Consider the following 21,800-nt stretch of genomic DNA (forward strand, 5'->3'; position numbering starts at 1 on the left):
GAGAAACATGAGGCCACAAAAAATAATGTCAGCCTGAGGCTATGTTGCTGGCTTTGAAATGGAGAAAGGCTGTGAGAATGTGATTGACCCCTGGAAGTTTAAAACGGCAAAGAAATAGATTCTCCCCTAGAACCTCTATAAAGGAACGCAGGCCTGCTGACACCTTGATTTTAGCCCGGTGAGACCCAGACTTGTCACTAACAAAACGGTAAGATATTACATTGTATTGTTGTAAATGACTAAGTTTGTGATCCTTTTTATGACAACTATAGAAAAGCCATGTATCGCTCCAGGCCACTTACACTTGCCGTTGCTTGGAATGCCATTTCCTCCCAGTTCTCTGGGGATTGATCCTTTCTCAAATTTTAGGCCTCTGATTCGCTGCTGCCTCTTTCAGCGGGTCTGCCCTGACGACCCTAATCTTCGGCATTCGTCCCAGGACCGACGGCTGAACGACTCTAAAGCAACACGCTGTTTATCTCCTTCACGGCAGATCACCGTCTGGAATCACCTGTTTGCGTGTTTGTTCACTTCTTCACCGCTGTTCTCCGCTCAAGGGTGTAAGCTTCACCGCACCGGGGACGCTGTTTGTGTTGTTCGCAGGTGCGTCCTGAGCTCCTTGAGTGGAACCTGGCAAATAATAGGCATTGAACAAAGACTTGTTGAGTAAGGGGGGTGGATGGGAGCGGGGACACGGCGACTCCAGGCGAGTCAGAGCCTGAGCGGAGCTCTGAGGTGCGAACGTCCGTATGCGCCTGGGGACAAAAGTCCATGAGTCCATGATTCCAGTGGCCGAAGCCAAGAGAGGAAAGCAGAAGGAGACGGAAATCAGGAAACAGGCCCTTGCCTTTCCCTCTCCCTTCCTCTCCCCCTCCACCCCTCCCCTTTCTCTTCTTTTAAAATATCGTATAACTGTATTGTGTAAGTACTTGGGAGTTCATAGTTTTTTTAGGAACGGCAAAGTAATCGAGTGAAGAAATGCATCACAAAGTCAACAAGACTCGGCCATCAGTTGGATGTGGGTTGAGGGAGGAGAGAGGGTGCCTTCCCGTGCCCCTAACCTTTGGGGCTAGAGTAGTGGTGACAGTGTTAATGCATATAAAGAACAGTGAGAGATAGTGGTCTCATTTTGGATTCATTGAGTTTCATGGCCTTGTCCAGAGAAAGATGTTCAAAACAGACACTTAGAAACACAAGTCTGCAGATCTGCAACTGAGGAGGAAAGTCTTGACTGGAAATCATGAGCATGTGAGTGGAAGTGACATCCAGGGCTCTAATAGTTAATACAGCCCAAGAGAATGGGCAAGGACGGGAAAATGCTGATAGGACAATGCTGGAAAACACAATAACTCTCTGAAAGAATTAGAAAAGGAAGTTTGGACAGAAAAGGGGGGTATAAGAGAAGTTTGTGGGGCCGGGAAGTCTTGGGAGGACGGAGTTTCAGTAAGAAGGGAGTAGTCAGAGTATCAAATACTACAGGGAGAAAAGACGAAAGGTCTTCGGTTTATCGATGTCTCTTGCGGTGCTGGTGATGATATTCTAATGAAGACGGTGAAGTGTAACTGGGAGTCAAGAAGTAGAAGGAAAAAAGGAAACTATAGAAGATGAGTAGTTAGGGGGAATCGTCGGGTTTTCCTTTTTTTTCTTTTTTTGAGGATAGAGAGGAGGACACAGAGTAATGTCCTGAAGGGGACGTGAAGGGATGGGATAAAGAGTACAGAGGGAAGGACTGACGTGAAGGCGCGGAGACCTCTTTTCTTTGGAGACTGGAAATATCGGTGTTCGGCCGATCTAAGAGCTAGGAGGTGAGAATACTCACTTGGGAGTCAGACATTTCGGAAGCAGAACCTAAGCGTAAGTCTACCACTTGTAGCTGAGCCAACTTGAGCTGGTAAGCTCCTTTGAATCCTTACGTGTGATTCAAGGAAAATTAGAAATAACTTTCAGGGTTGCTGTGAAAGTGGCTTTGGTGCAGACTTACCCAGGAGGCAGGCGTTTTTCTAACATGTACACTTGGGAGGAGCTTCTTGAAGTTGTGACGGGCTCCTGAGCTCCCCACTTAAGCCCTGAGGCCTTGAATTAGTTCAGGGACTGCGGAATGGCTGGAGCCGCTCTGCTGAATGCAACCACATCCATGACACCAACACACCCGGTCGGCACCTGTGTACGTGCTACTCTTTTCCGAGTTATAACGTAGGACCCTAAAGCTGATCATAGAGGAAAAGCCCAAATCTCAAAGCTCACAAAGACCGGCTAATTTATCACAGCTGTCCTGAAAATGTTTGCCGTGTCCCTATCACACCATACGCTTTTGGTTTGACAGGAAGAAGAGGCTGAAACTGGGGAGAACCGTGAGAGAGTGAATTATGTTCTTAATCTTTCTTATAAAAGTGAAAAATTTAACTGAGAGGGACGGGGTTAGAGCGGCTTGGAAAGTTGGTCCCCCTCTGAAGACATCTCCAGAGAGTTTAGCTCCAAGCTAAAAATTCAAAGGTTCCTGGATTTCCTCTATAAAAAGTGATAGTGTATTACTTACCTAATCGCACCCTATCATATCTCTTTTCTCTGAATTTCTACTGGGGTTAATACACCCACACATGTTTTTACGCTCCAGCTTATGTTTCTTTGTTTCACGTGAATTTATTGGTTTAGCATCTACATGTGTACCTTAAAGGCAACGGGCACGGCTTCCACTTCTTTCGGGTCATTGTCTCCCCCGGCGCTTAGCGCTGTGCAGGTGCCTGACCGCTGGTGAGTTCCTGGAGACCGCCCGCGCCCCTGTGTTGTATAGCGTAGCCATTCCAGGTGGAGCCAAGGTAGCAAATGTATTGGAGTATGTAGAACATTCTGAGGTCATTAAGTTCTTGGCGAGGCGTGAGAAGTGGCCCAAAGTTTATGAATATTGCTGGTAAATGGCTTGTGTCACTGGGACTGTCACAGTCCCTGAAAAACTCACGTGGGAATAATAACGCCACCGTCTCCTCCTACGTAGCTCTTTGTAATTTGGAACTTAGTTGATAGCATATTCCTCGTTTTAGTGTCACTAAGCCCTGTACACAGGTCAGGGCAAAGCCCTTTTCTCAAAGGAGGAAATAGGAGGGCCTAGAGATAAAGGGGTTCGTGTTTATGAAGTTGGTGAGTGGCAGAGCCGCTGTTGGAAGTGAGGTTTTCTGCACCCGAGTGCGGTATACTAACCCTTCACAGGAACATCGTCGACCAGTTTTCAACAGAATAAAACTTTCTGGGACACAAGGGACCTGCAGATGCGTTCCCATAAATGAGAGATGTGGAGAAATCCAGAGATAGTCTTAAAGTATGACACATCCCAAATTTATTTGTCTGAAACCGTCCCTTCGCCTGGACTGGACTCGGACACAATTTTAATCGTCCCCTTTCAGAATCTGGGAAAAGAAACAAAATCTGGCAAGGAGACGAGAATACTTCGTCTTCAGTCAAAAGAAAGGGTTAAAGTTCGATCCTTTGCAAGTGTAAGGTGGACAGGAGCCCTGGAGGATCTAGAGACCAAAATCCAGGCTACAAGGCTGTATTTCCTCCCTAACGTCTTTTTCAGCTTATAGGGAAAAAGTGAAGGGGCGTGTGTCTGGGGGAAGGATTAGGGAGGGGAGAATAGGACTATTTTCTTCTAACAGTCTGTCTTTAAAAAAAAAGAAGAAGAAAAGGAAAAAAGAACTAAACGTTTGTTTCAGTGATTAAGCGCCCATTTCTGTTTAAAACATAAACGAAGCAGGGACAGTTGGAGGCGCAGAGACACAGAGAGGCGCGTTCTGATTTGGCTGTTTACCATCAATCAGACCGTTGCTTGGCAGACACTGGATAGTTATGAGCCTGAACAAGCTGAAAAGGGGCAGGAAAAGAAGTGGAGGCAGCATTCTTCCTATTTAAAGCTGCCTCGCTTGAAAAAAGTTTTCTCAGACTGTGCTGGAGCTGGTGCTGGGAAGGGGGTTTGCAGAGGCGGCCCCGGCCGGAGCAGAGAGAGCCGAGGCCGGCTTCATGGTGCTCCAAGAGCCTTAGGGTCCCTTCTCGCTCCCAGGAGGACCCACATGTCTAATATTTAGACGAGATGGCACACTGGCTGCGAGCAACACCTCTCCTCCTCCTGACTGTTTTATTAGGGCAGTGCGTCCCAGCGAGAGCCCAGGACGAGGGCGACGAGGACGGTGAGTTCGCCGCTCGCTCTGCTTGTGCTGTTTCCTGCGGGTTTCCTGCGGGTTTGGGACCTGGGGATGCTCAGCCCCGGGGAGGGAGAGCGCGCGGGGCGCTTGCGGGGGGGAGTGGGGCCGGGGCGGGCAGAGGTGCACCTGGGAGCGGCTGGAGGACCACCAGGATGTCTCAGACCCCGCCGGGCAGAGGACACCGCCGAGTACTTCTGCCCAAGTCCAGGCTAAGTCCTTTGGGCTGCAAGGGGAGGGGGAGACGTTTGCAAGGAAAGCGGAGCGCTTGGAACGGAGCCCTGAAGGCAGGGTCACCAGGGCTCTGTGCCTCGGGCTGGGGCAGGGTGCCGTCCTCCTTGCGGGGGACCTCAGCCCCGCACACAATTCTTTGTGGGGAAGGACCTCTGAGGCCACTCTGATGACTGACTCCTCTTTGTCTCCGGCCGGCTCTCCTCCCTTCGCAGAGGTTTCCTTCTCTCCCTTTCCATTTGAGAAAGGAAATGGAAAGGAGCTGATCTTAAAACCGCTTCTGCTGACCGAGAGCAGGTCTCCTTTACCTCCCCGTGGCAGAGGCTGAGAGAAGCCAGATTCCTGGGACTGTGTCCCCCTCCCGACTGCACCATCAGGACAGGGGGGGTTCCCTGCCAGATGGCGGAGGGCAGTGCCCCGGCTGCCTTACAGATGAAGCGTTTATCATGGAACATTTGCAGGGGCATTATCCTTGAGATGCAAGTTTCTTGTCTTTTTCTCTATTTTAAGACGAACCTTGCCTGTTATCGATTTTTTTTTTCCTATGCAGTTTGCTCACGTGAGGGCTGGGTTGTATGGTTGCTTAAGTCAAATGCCTGGTGGCTATAAAATATAAGAAAATACTTAATTTGGTTCCACTGATTATTAAGTCCTTGTTCTCCAGATATGTTCTTTTTCATAACAGGCCATTATAGACTTTCATAACTATTTTACATCAAACTTAAGCTTTTACAACTTAGCACATGTAAACTTTTACCGTCTTTCACATATACTTTTGTGTTTATAGATATGCAGATATATGCATACATGTAGGTATATATTTTTAAATACCTACTTCTGTGCCTTTTTGCTCTGAAGATGGTCATAAAATTAGTCTGGAGGCCACGAGTTCTAAGAATGATTTTCAGAGTGAAAATAAGAATGTGAGATGAAGACCCAACCATCTGTCCGGAGTCCCATAGAGGGGGCACTTTCTAAAACCTTGCAACTTTTTATGTTACTTTTTATGTTTTCAAAAACGAGGCAATTTACAAAAGGTAAAACCCTTGAGTTTCTTTGTATTGGTGTGAAAAACATGCGTCGGTTGGGAGGGTGGGGAAAATACTTGGGATGTAGAAGTCAGGAAAGGGGAGAGAAAAAACAGAAAAATTAAAGTAGAAACAGCGAATCTAGTTACTAAAGAGACACTTCACTCCCCTCCCCCACCAAAACAATCAACAACTTTAAAACCTAACACAGCGTTCCTTGTTAATGTATTTTAAGACAGCTTTTACAAAGTGTGACAATAATTGAGCACGGGAGTAAACGAAAGGGCTGTCTCGGAGGGCGTGTGGAATCGGCCACTTGCTAACAGACGTCCCCAAATAGCTGCAATGACTCTGTAGGTGCTTCTGAGAAATAAGGAGAGCCTGATTTTTCTTAGTGTTAATTTACCCAAATGTTAGAAATCTGTTATTTGGTGCAAAACTGCCCCGTCTCCATACCAACCTCTCTTCCCCCAGCGTAACCGAAGAGCAACTGGAATCCCAAGTATCAGATTTTATAAAAATAGTATAATTCCTCGCATTCACATCGCAAAAAACAAACAAACAAAAACCTGTCTTATTACTCTACCTAGGAGAGTATATGTGATCAAAATTCAATAGCGAAAGAAAGTAGTATGGCCCTCATTAAAGGTGATCTAGAAAAGAATTCCAGAATCCAGTATTCTGAGTTCCGTGACTTGGACTGACTCACACGCGTATTTTGGTTTCAGTTACATTGAATGGAGACTTGGCAGGACTCTATTTCCCCTGTTCAGGCTTGACACCAGCTTAATAAACATGTCAGAGTTTTGAAACTCCATGTGATTTTAAATTCGGGGAAGAGTAAGTTCAGGTAAATGCTTTAAACTAAAGAACTAACTGAGGTACCCATGCAAAACAAGTATATTTTTCAAATTTTAGCTATAACTAAGTCATACAATGTGCTATTGACTTTGCACACAAATATATCCCCTTTGAAATGGAAAGACACGTTATCACATGTAAGTGGATATTTACACACTTTCATATTTTTCTTTTTAATACTTCAAGGTGTATCTCTCATCTGTTTGACTGTGGTTATTTACCAGAAATGTAAACGTAAGCCTAGTGCCTGCCTGATAGAAATACTTATGAACAACGAGGCCAAAGTAAGTAAATCAAGTCTTAGGCCTTTTAGGTCCAAGCATTGCTACTTATTAGTAAATTTTAAGAACTGAAAAAAATAAAATAAAATAAATTCCTAAGAACTGAAAGGAAGTTGGGCAACATTAATTGAAACTGTTGAGTAACCAGAATCGGAGTTAGAACGACAAAATCAGATTTTGATGAGTTTTGGGGTATGTGTGTTTGTGATGGTGGTGGTAGGGAGCTTTAAAAAGGTTTCCTATTTGTTTCTTGTATGAGAAAATACTAGTGCATTTATAATAATTGTTACATTCCTAAACAAAGTTCTAACACCTACTGAGTTATACACATTCTTGCTATTAGAAATGGACAGACTTAATCTTAGAAAATCGTCTTTGGTATGAATCATTGATGTCAGCAACAGAGAAGTAATGGAGAGGAGGAAAGGTGCCGAAATGTACCATTTTATTTCCGGAGGCCAGGCAGGTGCCATAAACAAGTGAAGCAAGTAAGCGGTTGTGCATCGGTGGGGCATGGTGGGCCTGTGGAGAGCTGAAGGTGCCTGCCCCCTTTAAGACATTCAAACCTAACGTTTTCAGAAAGCACTGCGTAAGCCAAATGCAGTATGTCTGAGTGCCAAGTTTGGCTCATGGACCATAAATCTGGAACCCTCTTGTTGCAACCCTACACTGATATCCTGGACCCAAGCCACCTTCTGATTACTAAGAGATGAGGAGCTGACAGTCCTTTTTATATCAAGGTCTCTTGCATTTTATTATGCTGTATCTGCCATTTATCTCATCATTAAAATATAAATTCGAAGACACAAATGCTTATTGCTCAGCATTACTTGGATCAGACCATTTTAAAGGAAGTAGAGAATATGAATACATAGCTTAAGATACTTGACCACTCATAAATTGTTTTAAACTCATTATGAATAAAATAGATACTCTGGATTGTGTAGGACATGCAAACTTTTACAGTGGATGTTTTAATCGTGGTTCAGCTGTATCTAACAGAAAGCAATAGTTTAAATTTTTTTTTTTCTATTTTTAAAAGAAGCTTTTAGTTAAGCAGTGAAACCCTGGTATATGAGCTTTACAAGGTCATCAAAGACTCAATCTCTTTCTAGTTCTTTACTCTCATATCCCCAGGGTGTCATCCTCGAGTGAGGGTCCTAGGGGGCTGCTGAAGTTCCAGCCATTACATTTACTTTCCAGGCATATGAATAGAGAATGAGAGATGAAGGCGCTGATTCTCTCTTTCCTCATGGAGACAATTAGGCCTTCATCCATTTCAACTTACAGTGGCTGGAATTCAGTCATATAGGCACCCAAAGCTACAAGGGCAGCTAGGAAATGCAGTGTTTTAGCTAGGTGGCACTAGCTGTGTACGCTCCTGAGTAGAGTTATGTTATGAAGGATACAAAAGAGAGGATAGCTGGTAGGAAGCAGCTCTAGTCCCAACCACAATGAGTGTCAGCCACTTTCGGTGGGACAAGTCTTCTAATTCCAATGGGCAGGATCTAGTTGTGTGATCAGATCTACCCTGGTTATTGTTCACTTCTGAGTGGTGTGTGTGACTAAGATCATTGGAAGGCACTTAAATTAGCCTGCAATTATTTGCTTCCTGGTTCTGTCCAGATAAATTTAAAAGTACCTATAACTTCTATCCAAACTAAACTGAGGCTTTACTTTGAAGAGTGTCTCTCTATATATATGTAGACTGTAGATCGAGAGATAAAGACAATATTTTATTTTTAAGAGAGAGAGAAGAGCGGAAAGAACATGGGGGGAAGGGCAGGGGAAGACGGGGTGCAGAGTCTTTCAAGCAGACTCAGCCCTGAGCCACAGAGCCTGATGTGCGGCCCAGTACCAGGACCCCGAGATCACGCCCTGAGCCGAAACCAAGAATCAGCCACACTCAACAGACTGTGCCACCCAGGTGCCTCGACACAGATGATTTTTTTGTAAATACAAATACATATTTTTATAAATACAAATATTTGTCTTCTTATAAAGACAAGTACAATACATGCTTTGACCATGACTCTTTGGTTAGTGGGTAAACAATCCACAGGTCCTCGCCGCGCCGGCTGTGTGGCCGTCTGAAGAGCTCGTTACCAATGTGGATTCTGGGCTCTTCTCCACTTCGCAGCTACTTCCTTTCTCTGGGGTCTTTCCCCTTATCTGGGAAACAAGCTCAGCCCCTCCCAGGGCCGTGTCTGGCTCCCCCCCTGTCTTAACTCCTCATCCAGCTGCTTTAGGGGAAGTAGGCTCTTCTGCGTCTGCCCCAAGCCCTCACTCATCCCAGCGCACTCGGACTTTTGCCTCCTCCATTCCAGTTAAGCTGGTCTAGTAAGATGCGGACTAAAATGTGTGATGTTCCCATGGGCCCCTTTAATCTGTTTCATCAGGCCTTTCTCCATTGTTTGGTACAACGGACCACTCCGGCCTTCTTGAAAAACTGTTCTCTGAAGGTTCTCCCTCGAGCTACCTGACCTTTTCCTGTCAGCTTCGTGGGCAACTTCTCCCTTTTCCCTTTGCCCCTCCCCCGTGTTTTCCCTCGCAGGATCTGGTTCACTGGTCTTCCCTGTTTAGTCTCTTCCCGGATCATCTGGGAATCGCTCTCTCTCGGGGTTTCCCTTTAACAGCTGACCGCTGAGGATTCGCAGATCTCTCTCTGCAGTCCTGACCTTCCCACGGATGGGCCATAACCTCTTCAAGTTCAGCGCATCTAAAACTCAACTCACGATCGTCCCTTCAAGACAAGAGCATCTTTCCTGTGTATTCCTTATATCAGGGAGTGACAACATCATCTTACCTGGTCACTAAAGCAAAATTCCGATCAGTCACTTAATTTTACCATTTTATCGGCTCAATATTTCCCCAATATACCTCTTTTTCCCTCTCTTCTACAATGCCTCGGTTCAGGTACCATCAAATCCCTGGATAATTGCAAAAGCGTTTGAATTCCCAGCCAGGCCTCCTATGTGGCCGCTTCCCGCTCCCGTGTACGTAGAGCTCCTCTGTGGCTGCCGTGACATCACACTAAACTCTGATCGCGTCATTGCCAGCTCCGTCGCCTTCTGCTGACTCCCGTAATCTGAGGGAAAGAATGATGTGCAGGCTCCTGAGCATGGCATATGAGACCTTCTACGAGCCGGCTCCGTTCTAGAATTTTAGTCCTATCATAGCTGTCACTCCCTGCCTCAAAACAAGAGTTCGCTTGTGGTTCCTAACTCCCACCGCACATGCACACGCGCTGTACCTTTTTCTTACTTGTTCTCCAAGTCCCATGCCATGTTACTAATTCATTTTTTGTATTAGGCACATGATAGTTATTCCTTGAATATGTACCAATGAAACGTTATTTTTAAAAATCTAAAAATATTTCCTAGGTTTACTCAACTATTAGTGAACTTGTATCAAACTCAGTTTTTACAAATTTGTGTAATCTTGTGCAATTTTTTATTCCTTTATGTCTTAGTTTCTTCATCTGTGAAATTGGAATAATAATATTGACCTCACATAATTATTATGAAGACTGCCGTATGTACAAACCGCCTATGTAGTTTGGGTCCTGACAAATAGCAGGAGCTCGTTGGATGATAGTTGATACTATTACTCCATTACTGTTTAATGACACAGCAGTGACAATAATGCGTATTAGGTGCTTATGAGAATGAAACTGTTAGATATCATGGAAAAATAAAAGAAACAACTTTTGCTCCCAAAGAGATGAAAATCTAGTGTAAAACTTAAAATGCAATTTAAATTTAAATTAAGTTTTACTTAAAATGTAAAAGCTACCATTATAGTACGGTCATTCTGATAAGACATCAAAATCGGCGACTCGTTTCTAGCTGGGCTACGTTCTAAATCCATTTAAAAATGTTACTCTTCAAATAGTAGAGCTTTATTGTATGGCTCCTTGTGTAGGTTTATTAGGGGGGAAAAACCAAAGAAACCAAAACATCTTTCCATTGGAGACTGGCTCATGGCCCTGTGGATCGAAGCGTCCCCCGCCTCTCCCGTCTCACACCCGCACTTCACTCCCTGCCGTGGCTTCGCGCGTGTGAGCCAAGCACGGTTCCTTCCGTGTCCCGGGGCTACCTCATGCCCGTCTACGAGCTGTGTCTGTTTCAGAGTTTATTTTCTGAAAATATAATAGTCCTAAGAGTCTCTATTCAGATTGAGAAGCATGTTTTCCACACTGCATGGCTCTGGGTTGCATCTGGAATGAGAGGAATTGCTTCTGGACACAGGGATCGCCAAGGCGGCTCCCAGGACTGCGTGGTTCCGCCGTGGGGGTGACCACCGTGTCCCGGACGTGGCAGCAAACCTCTTGGTTTTCCGAAGCCTGCTGGTTTCTCCGCTTCTTTCACTCCCAGGAGAATTGTGTGAGATTTACTCCAGAAGGCAGAAGCTGGTGTAGGAAGCAGGCACGTTGTTCACACGCACTCGTGCTTCCCTTTCTTCTTTCTTTCTTTCTTCTCAGTTTTTTAAACTCGAACAAATGACGGGTTTGACTTAGAGGGAGGTATGCACAGGGAAACTTGCCGGGTAATTTGTAGCTGTGACTTCTTTTAATTGAATCTGTGTTACTCAGGGTGGTGGGTCTGTGGCCGCCGGGTTTAGATTCTTTCTAAAAATGTGGGTGGGTTCCACAGCAAATAAATTCATTTATAGAGATTTAATATTTTCATTTCTCTTAAATAGCAGTCATGCTTATTATTTGCTCCTGAGGTAGTAGAACCTGTCAGATTCCTGTATTCTAGTTTGATATTATTTTTAAGCCATTTCTTTCTCATTCGTTGCAGAGCTTTATATTGAAGAAATGATTAAGTTACAGTTTAATTCATACGATAATTGTCTTTCTCTGATTGACTTACTTCGCTTAGCATAATACCCTCTGGTTCCATCCATGTCGTTGAAAATGGCAAGATTTTGGGGGGTTTTGATGGCTGCATAGTATTCCATTGTATGTATATACCACATCTTCTTTATCCATTCATCTGTCGATGGACATCTAGGCTCTTTCCATATGTTGGCTATTGTGGACGTTGCTGCTATAAACATTCGGGTGCACGTGCCCCTTCGGATCACTACGTTTGTATCTTTAGGGTGAATACCCAGTAGTGCGATTGCTGGGTCGTAGGGTAGCTCTGATATGAGGAATTTGAGAGGCAGGGTGGGGAGTCAGGGGGTAGGGAGGGAAAAAATGAAACAAGATGGGACCGGGGAGGGAGACAAACCAGAAGAGACTCTTAAACTCAGAAAACAAACTGAGGATTGTTGGGGTGGAGGAGGGATGGGGTGGTTGGGTTATGGACTCTGGGGATGGTATGTGCTATGGTGAGTGCTGGGAAGTGTGTAAGACTGATGACTCCCAGACCTGTACCCTAAAGCAAATAATACATTATATGTTAATAAAAAAAATGTTACAGTTTAATTCAGAACATCATCTTTCTCATGTTAGTGCTAATTTTTGAGCTAGAATTTCTGGTAGGTTGGACTGGTGGACACTGAAATGAACTCGTTACCACAGAAGATGAACTGCAGGAAAAAAGTTCCTCATTTTCTGGTCTTTGGCTATAAAGACAAAACCTCTGAAGTTTTATAAGGAAAGTTGATACTTTATTTTGAGAAGGCAGAAGGATACTGGTCATTCTGAGGCAAATGAGTGATTCTGATATAAGAATTTTCTTTTACATGAATTTGTACTTAAAAAAAACAAAACAAAACAAAACAAAACAAAACAACTTGGGCCCTTGAAGGAGGAACCACTGAACATTTCCTCAGGGATCTTGTGTTCAAACCTTAAGGAGCTACAAATGTTACGTCTTTCTGAGTGTTCATTAAACAAATCTCGTTTCTTTCTCTAACCATCTCCTCTTTCCCCTCAAATCTTGACATCTGCCCATTCGATTAGGCATGTGTTTGTGCTTTTATTTTTCTCCCTTAAGCATAGTAAAACTGAACTGAATTTTGCTGAGAAACAACTAGTAAATTCCTGAACGAAAGGAGTTCTCATGAGCCTGGGAAGATCTCAGACTTTTTACAATCTGTTTATTTTACTTAAAAAAAAAAAAAAGTGGGATAATTACTTTAGAGAATGAGACAGAAATGAAACAGAATTAGTGCTGTAGAGATTAACCAGTGACTACATTCAAAGTTGCGTTGGCAGTGCTGGTGTTTGGAGACAGGGAGGAGGACGGAATAAAATTAACTTAGTATGTTTGTGATAATTAAGTTAGTATTTTGGCATCTTCAGCATATAAATAAGTATGTTTCATAAACTTGCCGAAGGTCCACTTACCTGAGCTACCTGGTATTTCTTCCACATCTGTTCCACGGATGCAATGTTACAAGGTCCTAGAAGAATGAGCAAGTTCAGTTCTAGAAAAACAGTTTTAAAATAGATGACTGTAGTTTAGTTTTGTTCTGTTTTAGGAAAATATGCTTTCAAGCTCCTTTCTGTTTGAAGGGAAAGCACTGAGAATTCTACATGAGAATTAGGGTCTCACACTGCAGTTCTGCTTGGATGTTGTCAACTTCCCAAATTTTGCTTCAAATTACAGACTTTTCCTTGGAGCCTGGGCTCCCACCAAAACTTGACTGTTTTGTGTCCTCTTCTCTCCTACTCCCTGAGAAATACACAGCGCGTGCTTTCTAGGTACTATTTAATGCCCAGTATTAATAGTATGACTCCCTTATAATGAGAGCCAATTATATGACAGTTTGCCTTTTGCAATCTTTTTGTCACTGTTCTCTGACCATCAGAATCAGCAGATACTGTGGCCCTGGGTGGAAACTCCACTATCAGATCGAGTCTGTGTCTCACGCTTTAGGCAAATGAAATAGGGCTGTCAAGGACGTTCTATACTTGCCCATGGATGGTTCCACAGTCAAGACATTACAATCATTTCAGATCCATTCTGATTGAAACTAGAAGTTGCCTAAGTATAATCAAAATGGAAATTTGCCCACCACATTCCCACTGTTTCTGAAGAGGACTTTTGAGTTTCTTCAGGGTAGAACGCTGAGGTAGTGCATCATACGGAAGGCTTCGGTGCGTGGAAAGATGGGTTCTCTGGGGGTACGCAAGGGTGCCAGTTAGCATCACTGTAATACACTAAAATGTAAGTCACCAAGCTAATGGGAGACTTCATGATTGGACCTATATCATGCCTTGTGAGATTTATTTAGACAATTTCAAAGAGGTTGGGGAAGTTTGTGACATCCATTAATTTTTGTTCTTTAATTTCTCTATTTTTTTACCCTATATTCCTAAAACATCACCATTTTAGAATAAAGAAATGGACACCAACATGATACTATATTTCTTTCTTTCTTTCTTTCTTTTTTTTTTTTTTTTTTTTTTTTGAGCCAACAGCATATATACTGTCAGTTAGGCCTATAGATGGAAGGAAAACCTCATTGTTTCGGTGAGATTTTTTTCTCTTTTTGATTACAGGAAATTCCCTTGGTTCCCAACTATTACTATTTTCTGATACGTAGGGCCTTTAACAGTTAGCAGTTTCTACATCTCAAACTTCTCCTTTTCCACTTACTTCCCATGAGCAGTTATTAGCGCGTGGTCCTTGGAGTCTCACGTTTGGGTCCTGATCGGCCATTTGCAAGTGTGTGACCTTGAGCAGGGTGTTTTTTTCATCTGCATATTGGGAAATTGAGTTAAAATTCCTCGCACTTTAAAGGCACTGAAGAAAAGCCGATGTTACTAATACTTAGGTTGATTCCCTGATTAGACCATTGCAGGCTGTTTTCTGCTACCATAAATGAAATAATTTCCATCAGTCCGCTCCCAGTTACTCGGGGTGATGGGTGAAAGACTGTGGGAGCAACAACCTCTAGACGTGGGGGCAGAATGGGAGGTTAGGAGGGAGAAGCATAACTGGGAGGTTTGAAATGGCAGTAAATAAATTTTATTTATCTCATGTTTTTCCCTTGAGCCAGGCCTCTGTCCACCTCTCGATTATTCAGAAAGCAAGTTAGGAAAAGCAAACCCCCCAAACCCCTGAGAGTTATACTTTGGTATTAGGATGCAACTCACCAACTTGGCAATACATGTGCTCACTTAATTTTATCCTTTTTTCTAATATGACGACTTTGGGAACCGCTGGCCCATTTGGTTCAGGGAGGGAGTTGTTCAAGAACAGTGAAAGTCTACTTCATCTACGAAACTTCTGTTTATCTTCCCCGTATTTTACTGACGTCAAGGCAGACTTACTTGACCCCTGAGCAGTGTCTTTGTGAGGGACGGCGTTCACCTCCACCTGGGTGCTCGGTGGGGAGGAGGGCGCGGTGGGTGTGAGCTCACTCGGCGTCTGCTGACTCAGCATGGCAGGAGCACCGCGAGAGCACTGCCCGGAGTCAGATGACTGGAATGAAGTGCTCCCTCTTTCCTTATAAATTCCTTATAAGGAGCCTTAGTGGCCTCATTTATGAAACGGGGACCAGACCTTTTATTATCTCATGGGTACAAAATAAAGATTTCACACTGTGTGTGGAAACCCTGTTAGCCGTGAAGGCCGGTGGAGGGAGAGCGCGGTGTCCGCGTGCCTCTGCTGTGTTGACAGTTAGCTGAATGCACACCAAGTGTTTTCTTTTGAGTAAACACTCCCGTTAGCAGTCTAAGGGAATATGAGACTCTCCATCGACATGAAAGAAAGCAAGTTAGGGTGTTTTGAATTGGGGAACGTAAAGTACCTTCTTACAGAACTATCTAGGAACCTCCCAGAGCCCCCACATCGGAGTTAAACAGGAAGGAATTAGAACAGAGGCTTTGACTGGAGGATAAACAAATAGGAAAAGAAAACACGATTTTTGTGATGTAACTGGACTGTAGTCTCTCCACAAGCAAAACCGTAGCTTCCTGGCAGAGGCTGAATCCACTAGCATCGTTACTCCTCCCCCGTTCATCTCCCATCAGGAAGCCTGACTCAAAATCAAAGAGAAGCTCTGAGGGCCTGTTTGTAGCACGGGGTCCCTTTCCGCGGGGTCAGAAGGGGACGTCGGGCTGAAAGTTTAAACTGGTGACAAATGTCCACACAATCCGAGCCCCGTGTTTAGACAAAGGCTCCATCGCTCTCAGGCCTGTGTGCTCTCCGGGGTGTTTTAAGACTTTCTCCTTGCACAGGGAGAACCGTGCAGTTACGGTTTTCTTTCTTCCATGAATAAATTGTTGAAGTAATTTTAAAGAAAAGCTTCTAGATTAAAACTGGACCAGGACCCGCGAAATCTGCTTTCTAATGGCAGATCGGTCATGAACGAAGTGGGTGATTCCGTGGAAGTAACTTGAAGTCGCTGGCCCTGAGTTCTTCCCTTCGTAAACCTTGTGACCCATGACGCAGAGCGGTTCTTCCTGCTCCGAAAGTCGGGGACCGCGGGCGGCTCTGGGAACTGCACCCACAGCCGCAGAGTTGTGCGAGCGCCTGCGAGGAACCTCACGGACGCTTTTGGCAGTTGAGGCGTCGTGCGTGGCCTCCGTAGATAATGTGTTTCTGTACTTTTAAATTAGGATTTGATGTTTTTATCCGTGTTTGTCCAGTTTGTACCCATGGTTCATTTCAGGAATACAACTTCCGATTTATGACTTTGGAAAATGATCTGCTTTTCAGTGAATGGCTTTACAACAAAGTTTCTAGGGAAGTCTCTAAAATGAGACAAAGTTTCTAGGGAAAGGTTCTTTCCTTTGGGGGCCACGGAGGGGGAGGGAGAGAGGATCTTAAGCAGGCTTCACGCTCAGCACGGAGCCCCACGCGGGCCTCTGTCTCACACCCCTGAGGTCATGACCTGAGCCCAAATCAAGTCGGACGCTTAACTGACTGAGCCAGACAAAATTTCTAAAAGGAGGTTATGAAAAAAATGTAGAGTACTATGGCCTCAAATTGTGTCGGTTTCAGATAATTTTGAGCTTTCCAACAACAGAGAAAACGCGTACATGTATCATGTGTTGTACTGCACCATCACAGCCGTGAGACGCCGGGTTCTCCGGTATGTTTTGGTGGGGCGGGTGGTCAGACCAGCAGCATCCTAGGCTCTCAGCCTTAGAGCTGATGGATTTGTCTTGGTAGCAGAGACACTGCTCGATCTTCCTGACGACTGAACATAGTAAACTGCTGTTCTGTCCGGATTTTAAAGAAAGGAAAAGAGAGAAGGAGAATTAAAAGGTTCTGGGCCTTCGCGTGAAGAGTAGATCAAGGGATGGTCACATCTATACTTCGTTATATTTGTCGGGAGGCATGTAAGTGTGTACTCTGAATATCCAGAAGGTTTGATTTATTCCACGGTGTTTCTTAAACACAGAACTTTTGAGAACGCACCGCCTGCCCTCCCGATGCTTCAGGGAAAATGAGGCTCTGCGTCTGCTACTTCTCCTGATTTCCTCCCTTCGGTAGTACTGACTGGGTCTTCTACACATTTATGTACCAAATCCTGCTAGAATTTTACTCCCAGACATCTTGGGGATAGAGAACAGCATTTTTAAAATATAACTATGTGTCTAATTCAGGTGCATGACAATTTTAAATTAAAAATCTGAAAAGATTAAAAAAATACTATTCACCCGTGCTTACCTCCACGTTCAAATCAGAGATTCCAGTGGGAGAAAACTGTCAAATTCTAGACAAATGCACTCTTCAAAAAGTGAGAGCTACGTGGTGATCTTACAGCACTGGGCAATAATTTACTTTGCAGGGGAATGTAAATCCCCCTCAAAGGCCATTCTAAAATTGTGTTAGTGACATTGGAATTTAGTTCAGATGATTCTGAAATTCTTGACTTTTTATTAAAGGACATAATGCTCTAATCTCAAGCGATGGTGATTTTGACTGACTTTTCTCTACAGAGGAAGATACTCCCACCGTTCGTCTATGAGGCGCTCACCTGCATTCCTTCATTTATTTACTCCTTCAGTAAACATTAGCAGAGTACCTGCTGTTTACCAGGCCATTTACTGACTGATGCAGAAATAAATATTTAATCTTTACCCCCAAAGAGCTAATCATGTAATGGGCACAAGTAAAGGACTATACCGTATGGTCTGTGCTGAGATGGTGGCAGACAGAGAGGATCCTAGGGGCACCAGAAGACACCCCTTCCGCACAATGGCTTAGAGATGGGAGGTCGGGGAAGGTCTGAGAGGGAACACCAGGGCAGAGTCGTTCCCCTGCATTCACTCCGTTATCTCCTTCCTCTGCCTCCCACCGAGACTCTCTCGTTCATTTACCCAAGTCTTTAACATCAGAATCTGGTCTGATGTGCCTCCTTCTAAAAACCTTTCCGGTGATCCCAGTCATCTCTGTTCTTTTTGTCTAAATGACAGCATGACAGCATTTCCCCTTTCTATGACACCTTTAACCCTCGAAAAGACCTTTTCTTTCTCTTCCATTGTTTCAGTTTCATTTATCAAAATATCATTTATCATTGATCTTTTAGTTCTATCATCTGCTCCTTCAAAATAAAGACCATCTCTCAGTGGGCTAACTGGATGATGGGGTGAGGAGGGCGCTTGTCGTGATGGGCTTGTCCTGATGGGTGTTGGAAGTACACATCTAAATCGTACACCTGAAAATGGTAGTAACTGTATGTTAACTGACTGGAATTTAAATAAAAACACACCAAAAAAAGACCACCTTTCAAACCCAGAAAATCAAATGCATTTCCAGTGCTATGCATGTTACAGATACTCAGTAAATGTTTGTGGTTAATAATAAAGCAAAATATATTTTTTGATGGTTCAAAATCAAGTGGCCTCTCTCAGTTAATTATCAGATTGTTTTCTAATTATATTACTCAATCTTGCTGAAGTTTTTATATTAATAGCAAACTTTTATGTATAGGTTAGTTCCTCTTTGTGTGAAGCCTCATAAAAATACATACTCTGCAGCATACAAATTGGGTACAGAATGAAACAAAAGTTAATTTTATAATTTACCTATTTTGTTGATAATGACTTTAGTCAGGCATTAGGGACACAAAGGTGATTAGCACACTAGGGACGTGTGTAATGAGGGAAATAGACATAGGAGCCAAAAAGTAAACCACAATATAATAAATACGAGGAGGAAGAGTGGTGTAGGGTTACCCAGCTCCCCTCGGAGAACAGGGGTTGGTTTCCTGGGGGAGACAGACCCCTCACATACATGACGGATGTGTGGTCTCCAGCAGAAAGGAGACAAGGAGGAGCAAGAAGATGGCATGTAATTAGGAACAAAAGATATGAAGAAACACTCAGAAGTATGAATCAACATCGTTTTGCAGAAAAGGCAAAAGCTGCAGAAAGTGCAACTACTTTAATGTCTTGGAGCATAGAACGGAAGTTAGGGTTATCTCGTTCGTTATTAGAGAGGTGATGTTTTAGATAATTTATTGATTGCTGATAAAGCCTGTATTTAATAATAGTAGAGATAACAAGCATAGATTATTATTTTTCTTTCCTTATTCATTAAAAAGCTGAGTTGTGAAGTGACAAAGAAATACAGGACCATAATTGGGATAAGAGGTAGAGCCAAGTAAGGATTTTTGCTTTATTTTGTTTTCAGAGGACAGAAGGGGCTGTTTATGGCCTGAGCAAAAGTGTCCCAGGGAGAGGGAGATCTTGAAGATACAGAAAGAAAGGGCAATAAGGATTGGCCACAGTACAGAAAGGCACCGCGTTGTGTATAAAGGTGGAGAGGTTAGCCTCAAACAGGAGATGGGGTTAGAGTGTCTTTGTCACTAGAAGCAAGAAGCAGATGCAGGTGTGACTTTGTTGGAAGCAGCCCTTTGGGGTCCACGAGGTGGGAGTGGAAGGTCGTGAGAGCCCGTGTGTGAATACACGATTTTTATTGCTTCGATTTAATGTTTCAATTACTTTAATGTATCAGTTTCATTTCAATACAAAATTAAGTCAATTTAATGTAATTAACCAAATTACGTATCCTGGAATGGCCCTCTAGACCAACTGTTCTAACTATGGGTCGGTTTGGGCTAACACGATGCAAAGATCAAATTATCAGTACATTATTCGTTTTTATTGAAAATGTCGGTTAATTGTCAGACAGTTGCTCAAAATCCTTCTGCGGCGTGATACATGATGTTTTCTTTTTCCAGCCGGGTGGTGTACCGTTCTTTTGGATGGTCGGCTTCAACTTTCCATCCATACCTAACGCCCCTCCCTGCCCCCACCCCATGCTCCTAATCACAGAGATTAAAAGAGATTCCCTTTCTCAGGGGCAAGGCTGGGGTTTTCAATACAGGCCCATGGTCCATAGTCAGCGGACGTTTATTGCTGGAGTTCGCCGCCTCTGCAAGTCATACCACGCTCGGTCTCGGTAGGATTGAGCAGTTCACGAGGTACATTTACTCATTGGATGCGCGCATCAAACCCAAGAACCTCAGTTTACAGATGAGGGAATTGAGACTCACAAGAAATAAATGCTTTTGGACAGGGATCTGGACCTTGGGTTTCCCGGGTCCCGAGCCGCAGCTCTTTCCGTTGCATCTCGTAGAGAGGAGAAAAGGGAAGGAGCAAGGCCGTTTAGTCAGAAGAGCAGCACCGCACGCTCCATGAAAATGGTGCGTGTGGCGCTGCGCTCTTAGAGACCTCCGTGGGGCCACACCTGTGGCAGGCGAGGACTAGGGCAAGTATCACATCATTGGATCTTGCAGAGGCTTAGATATATATATTTTTTTTTTTTAGATTTTTTTTTCCAGACATATAAGTTTGGGATTATCATGAAGAGCTATAATGAGGAAGTAAGCAAGCAACTTTTAATTTACCAACTAAACGTTTTACTCGCGATGAAATAGGAATGCTTGCAAGCAGGACTCCGCATCGCGTCGAAAGCAGAGGCAGTCGTAGGATGTGACAGGCTGAGAGCCAACAGTGACTTCGGGAGGAAAAAATTATATGGGTTTAGCACTCAGTGCGACACCTCTAATTATTAGCTTTTCTGTCCTGGCTTTCTGTGCTCCACTGATTATAAAATTAATGAAGAAGTCAATGGTCAAATATTATTATGTGCTCCCTCAACCCCTGGATCCTAAGTTCCAGGCCAGACACTGGAAGTAGAAAGAAAAATAAGAATCCTTTTTCTTACTTACAGAGTCCCAGTCTGAGAGATACACTGTAAGGTTTTGTAGCAAGAACTGACAGAAAGGCAATAGCGTATGTGCGTATCTGCTAAGCAGGTGTATAAATTAGTTAAAAGCTACAAAAACCAGACACCTACATCAAACATTTTCAATTGGCGGCTCTCCAATTAAAATGTTTATTTGTTAAGAAAATATTTTCTTCCTTCTCTAGTGACATTTATTATCAAAACATTTGTTCATCTTTCCATGAAGGTAATTACAAATGAGTTAAAGATTTAGTCACCTGCAGAATGTTTTACATTTACGTAAATGTTGCTCATTGATAATGAATCAATCTGTAATGGCCAATATTTGTCTGAGTTCTGTGTACCAAGCCAAGTGCTATGGTACACTCAGTGTATATATTGACTAATAAATTCGGAACTAGAAGCCATGGTTCCTCACCTTAGGAAGTTTCTAATTTAGTTACAAAGTAAACACTTGAAATCATTAAGCCAAGAAATAGGATACATAAGCACTGACCAAAAATACATTAATTCTTTTTTTATTATTAATTATTTTCATTAACATATAATGTATTATGTGCCCCCAGGGTACAGGTCTGTGAATCATCAGGCTTACACACTTGAGAATAAGCCTGGGGTAAACTTAGGAAAGGGGAAAATTGACTGGAGCTGCTAGAAAATGAGTGAAGATTTCAGAGAGGAAGCAGGCAGGAGAATGGTGTCGTGGAAGGTGTCAGAAAGGCTCTCAGATTGGGGCGCCTGGGTGGCTCAGTCTGTTAAGCAGCGCCTTTGCCTCAGGTCATGATCCCAGGGTGCTGGGATGGACCCCCACATCGGGCTCCCTGCTCAGCGGGGAGCCTGCTTCTCCTTCTGGCTGATTCTCCCACTGCTTGTGCTCTCTCACTCTCTCTATCAAATAAATAAATTTTAAAAATATTAAAAAAAAGAAAAAAGGTTCTCAGATCAGTGGTAATTCTATTGCAGAGATCCAAGGGGAAGATGATGGAAGAAAGGTCGGGGATCCTGCAGTGGGGAGTTTTCTGGCCTTCCTCAAAGGTCTTGGAGAGAATAGTTGTCTAAATAGTTAAGAACCAAAGCAAAATTGCTAGTGGTTCGACT

At 43.6% G+C, this 21,800-nt stretch overlaps 1 protein-coding gene across 1 annotated transcript in view; it reads left to right on the forward strand.

Moving 5' to 3' along the window:
- Positions 1–3,867: 3,867 nt before the first annotated feature.
- The window catches only part of LOC308339364 (collagen alpha-2(V) chain-like), a 97,048-nt gene continuing 79,115 nt past the window's right edge, over positions 3,868–21,800 (forward strand). Inside the window, exon 1 of the mRNA XM_080797955.1 lies at positions 3,868–4,178. Within this exon, the coding sequence (XP_080654081.1) occupies positions 4,082–4,178 (97 nt within the window). The 5' untranslated portion in view covers positions 3,868–4,081. The remainder of the gene's footprint in view (positions 4,179–21,800) is intronic.

The sequence above is a fragment of the Martes martes genome (genome assembly GCF_963455335.1).
Source record: "Martes martes genome assembly, chromosome: 3".
NCBI classification, from domain to species: domain Eukaryota; kingdom Metazoa; phylum Chordata; class Mammalia; order Carnivora; family Mustelidae; genus Martes; species Martes martes.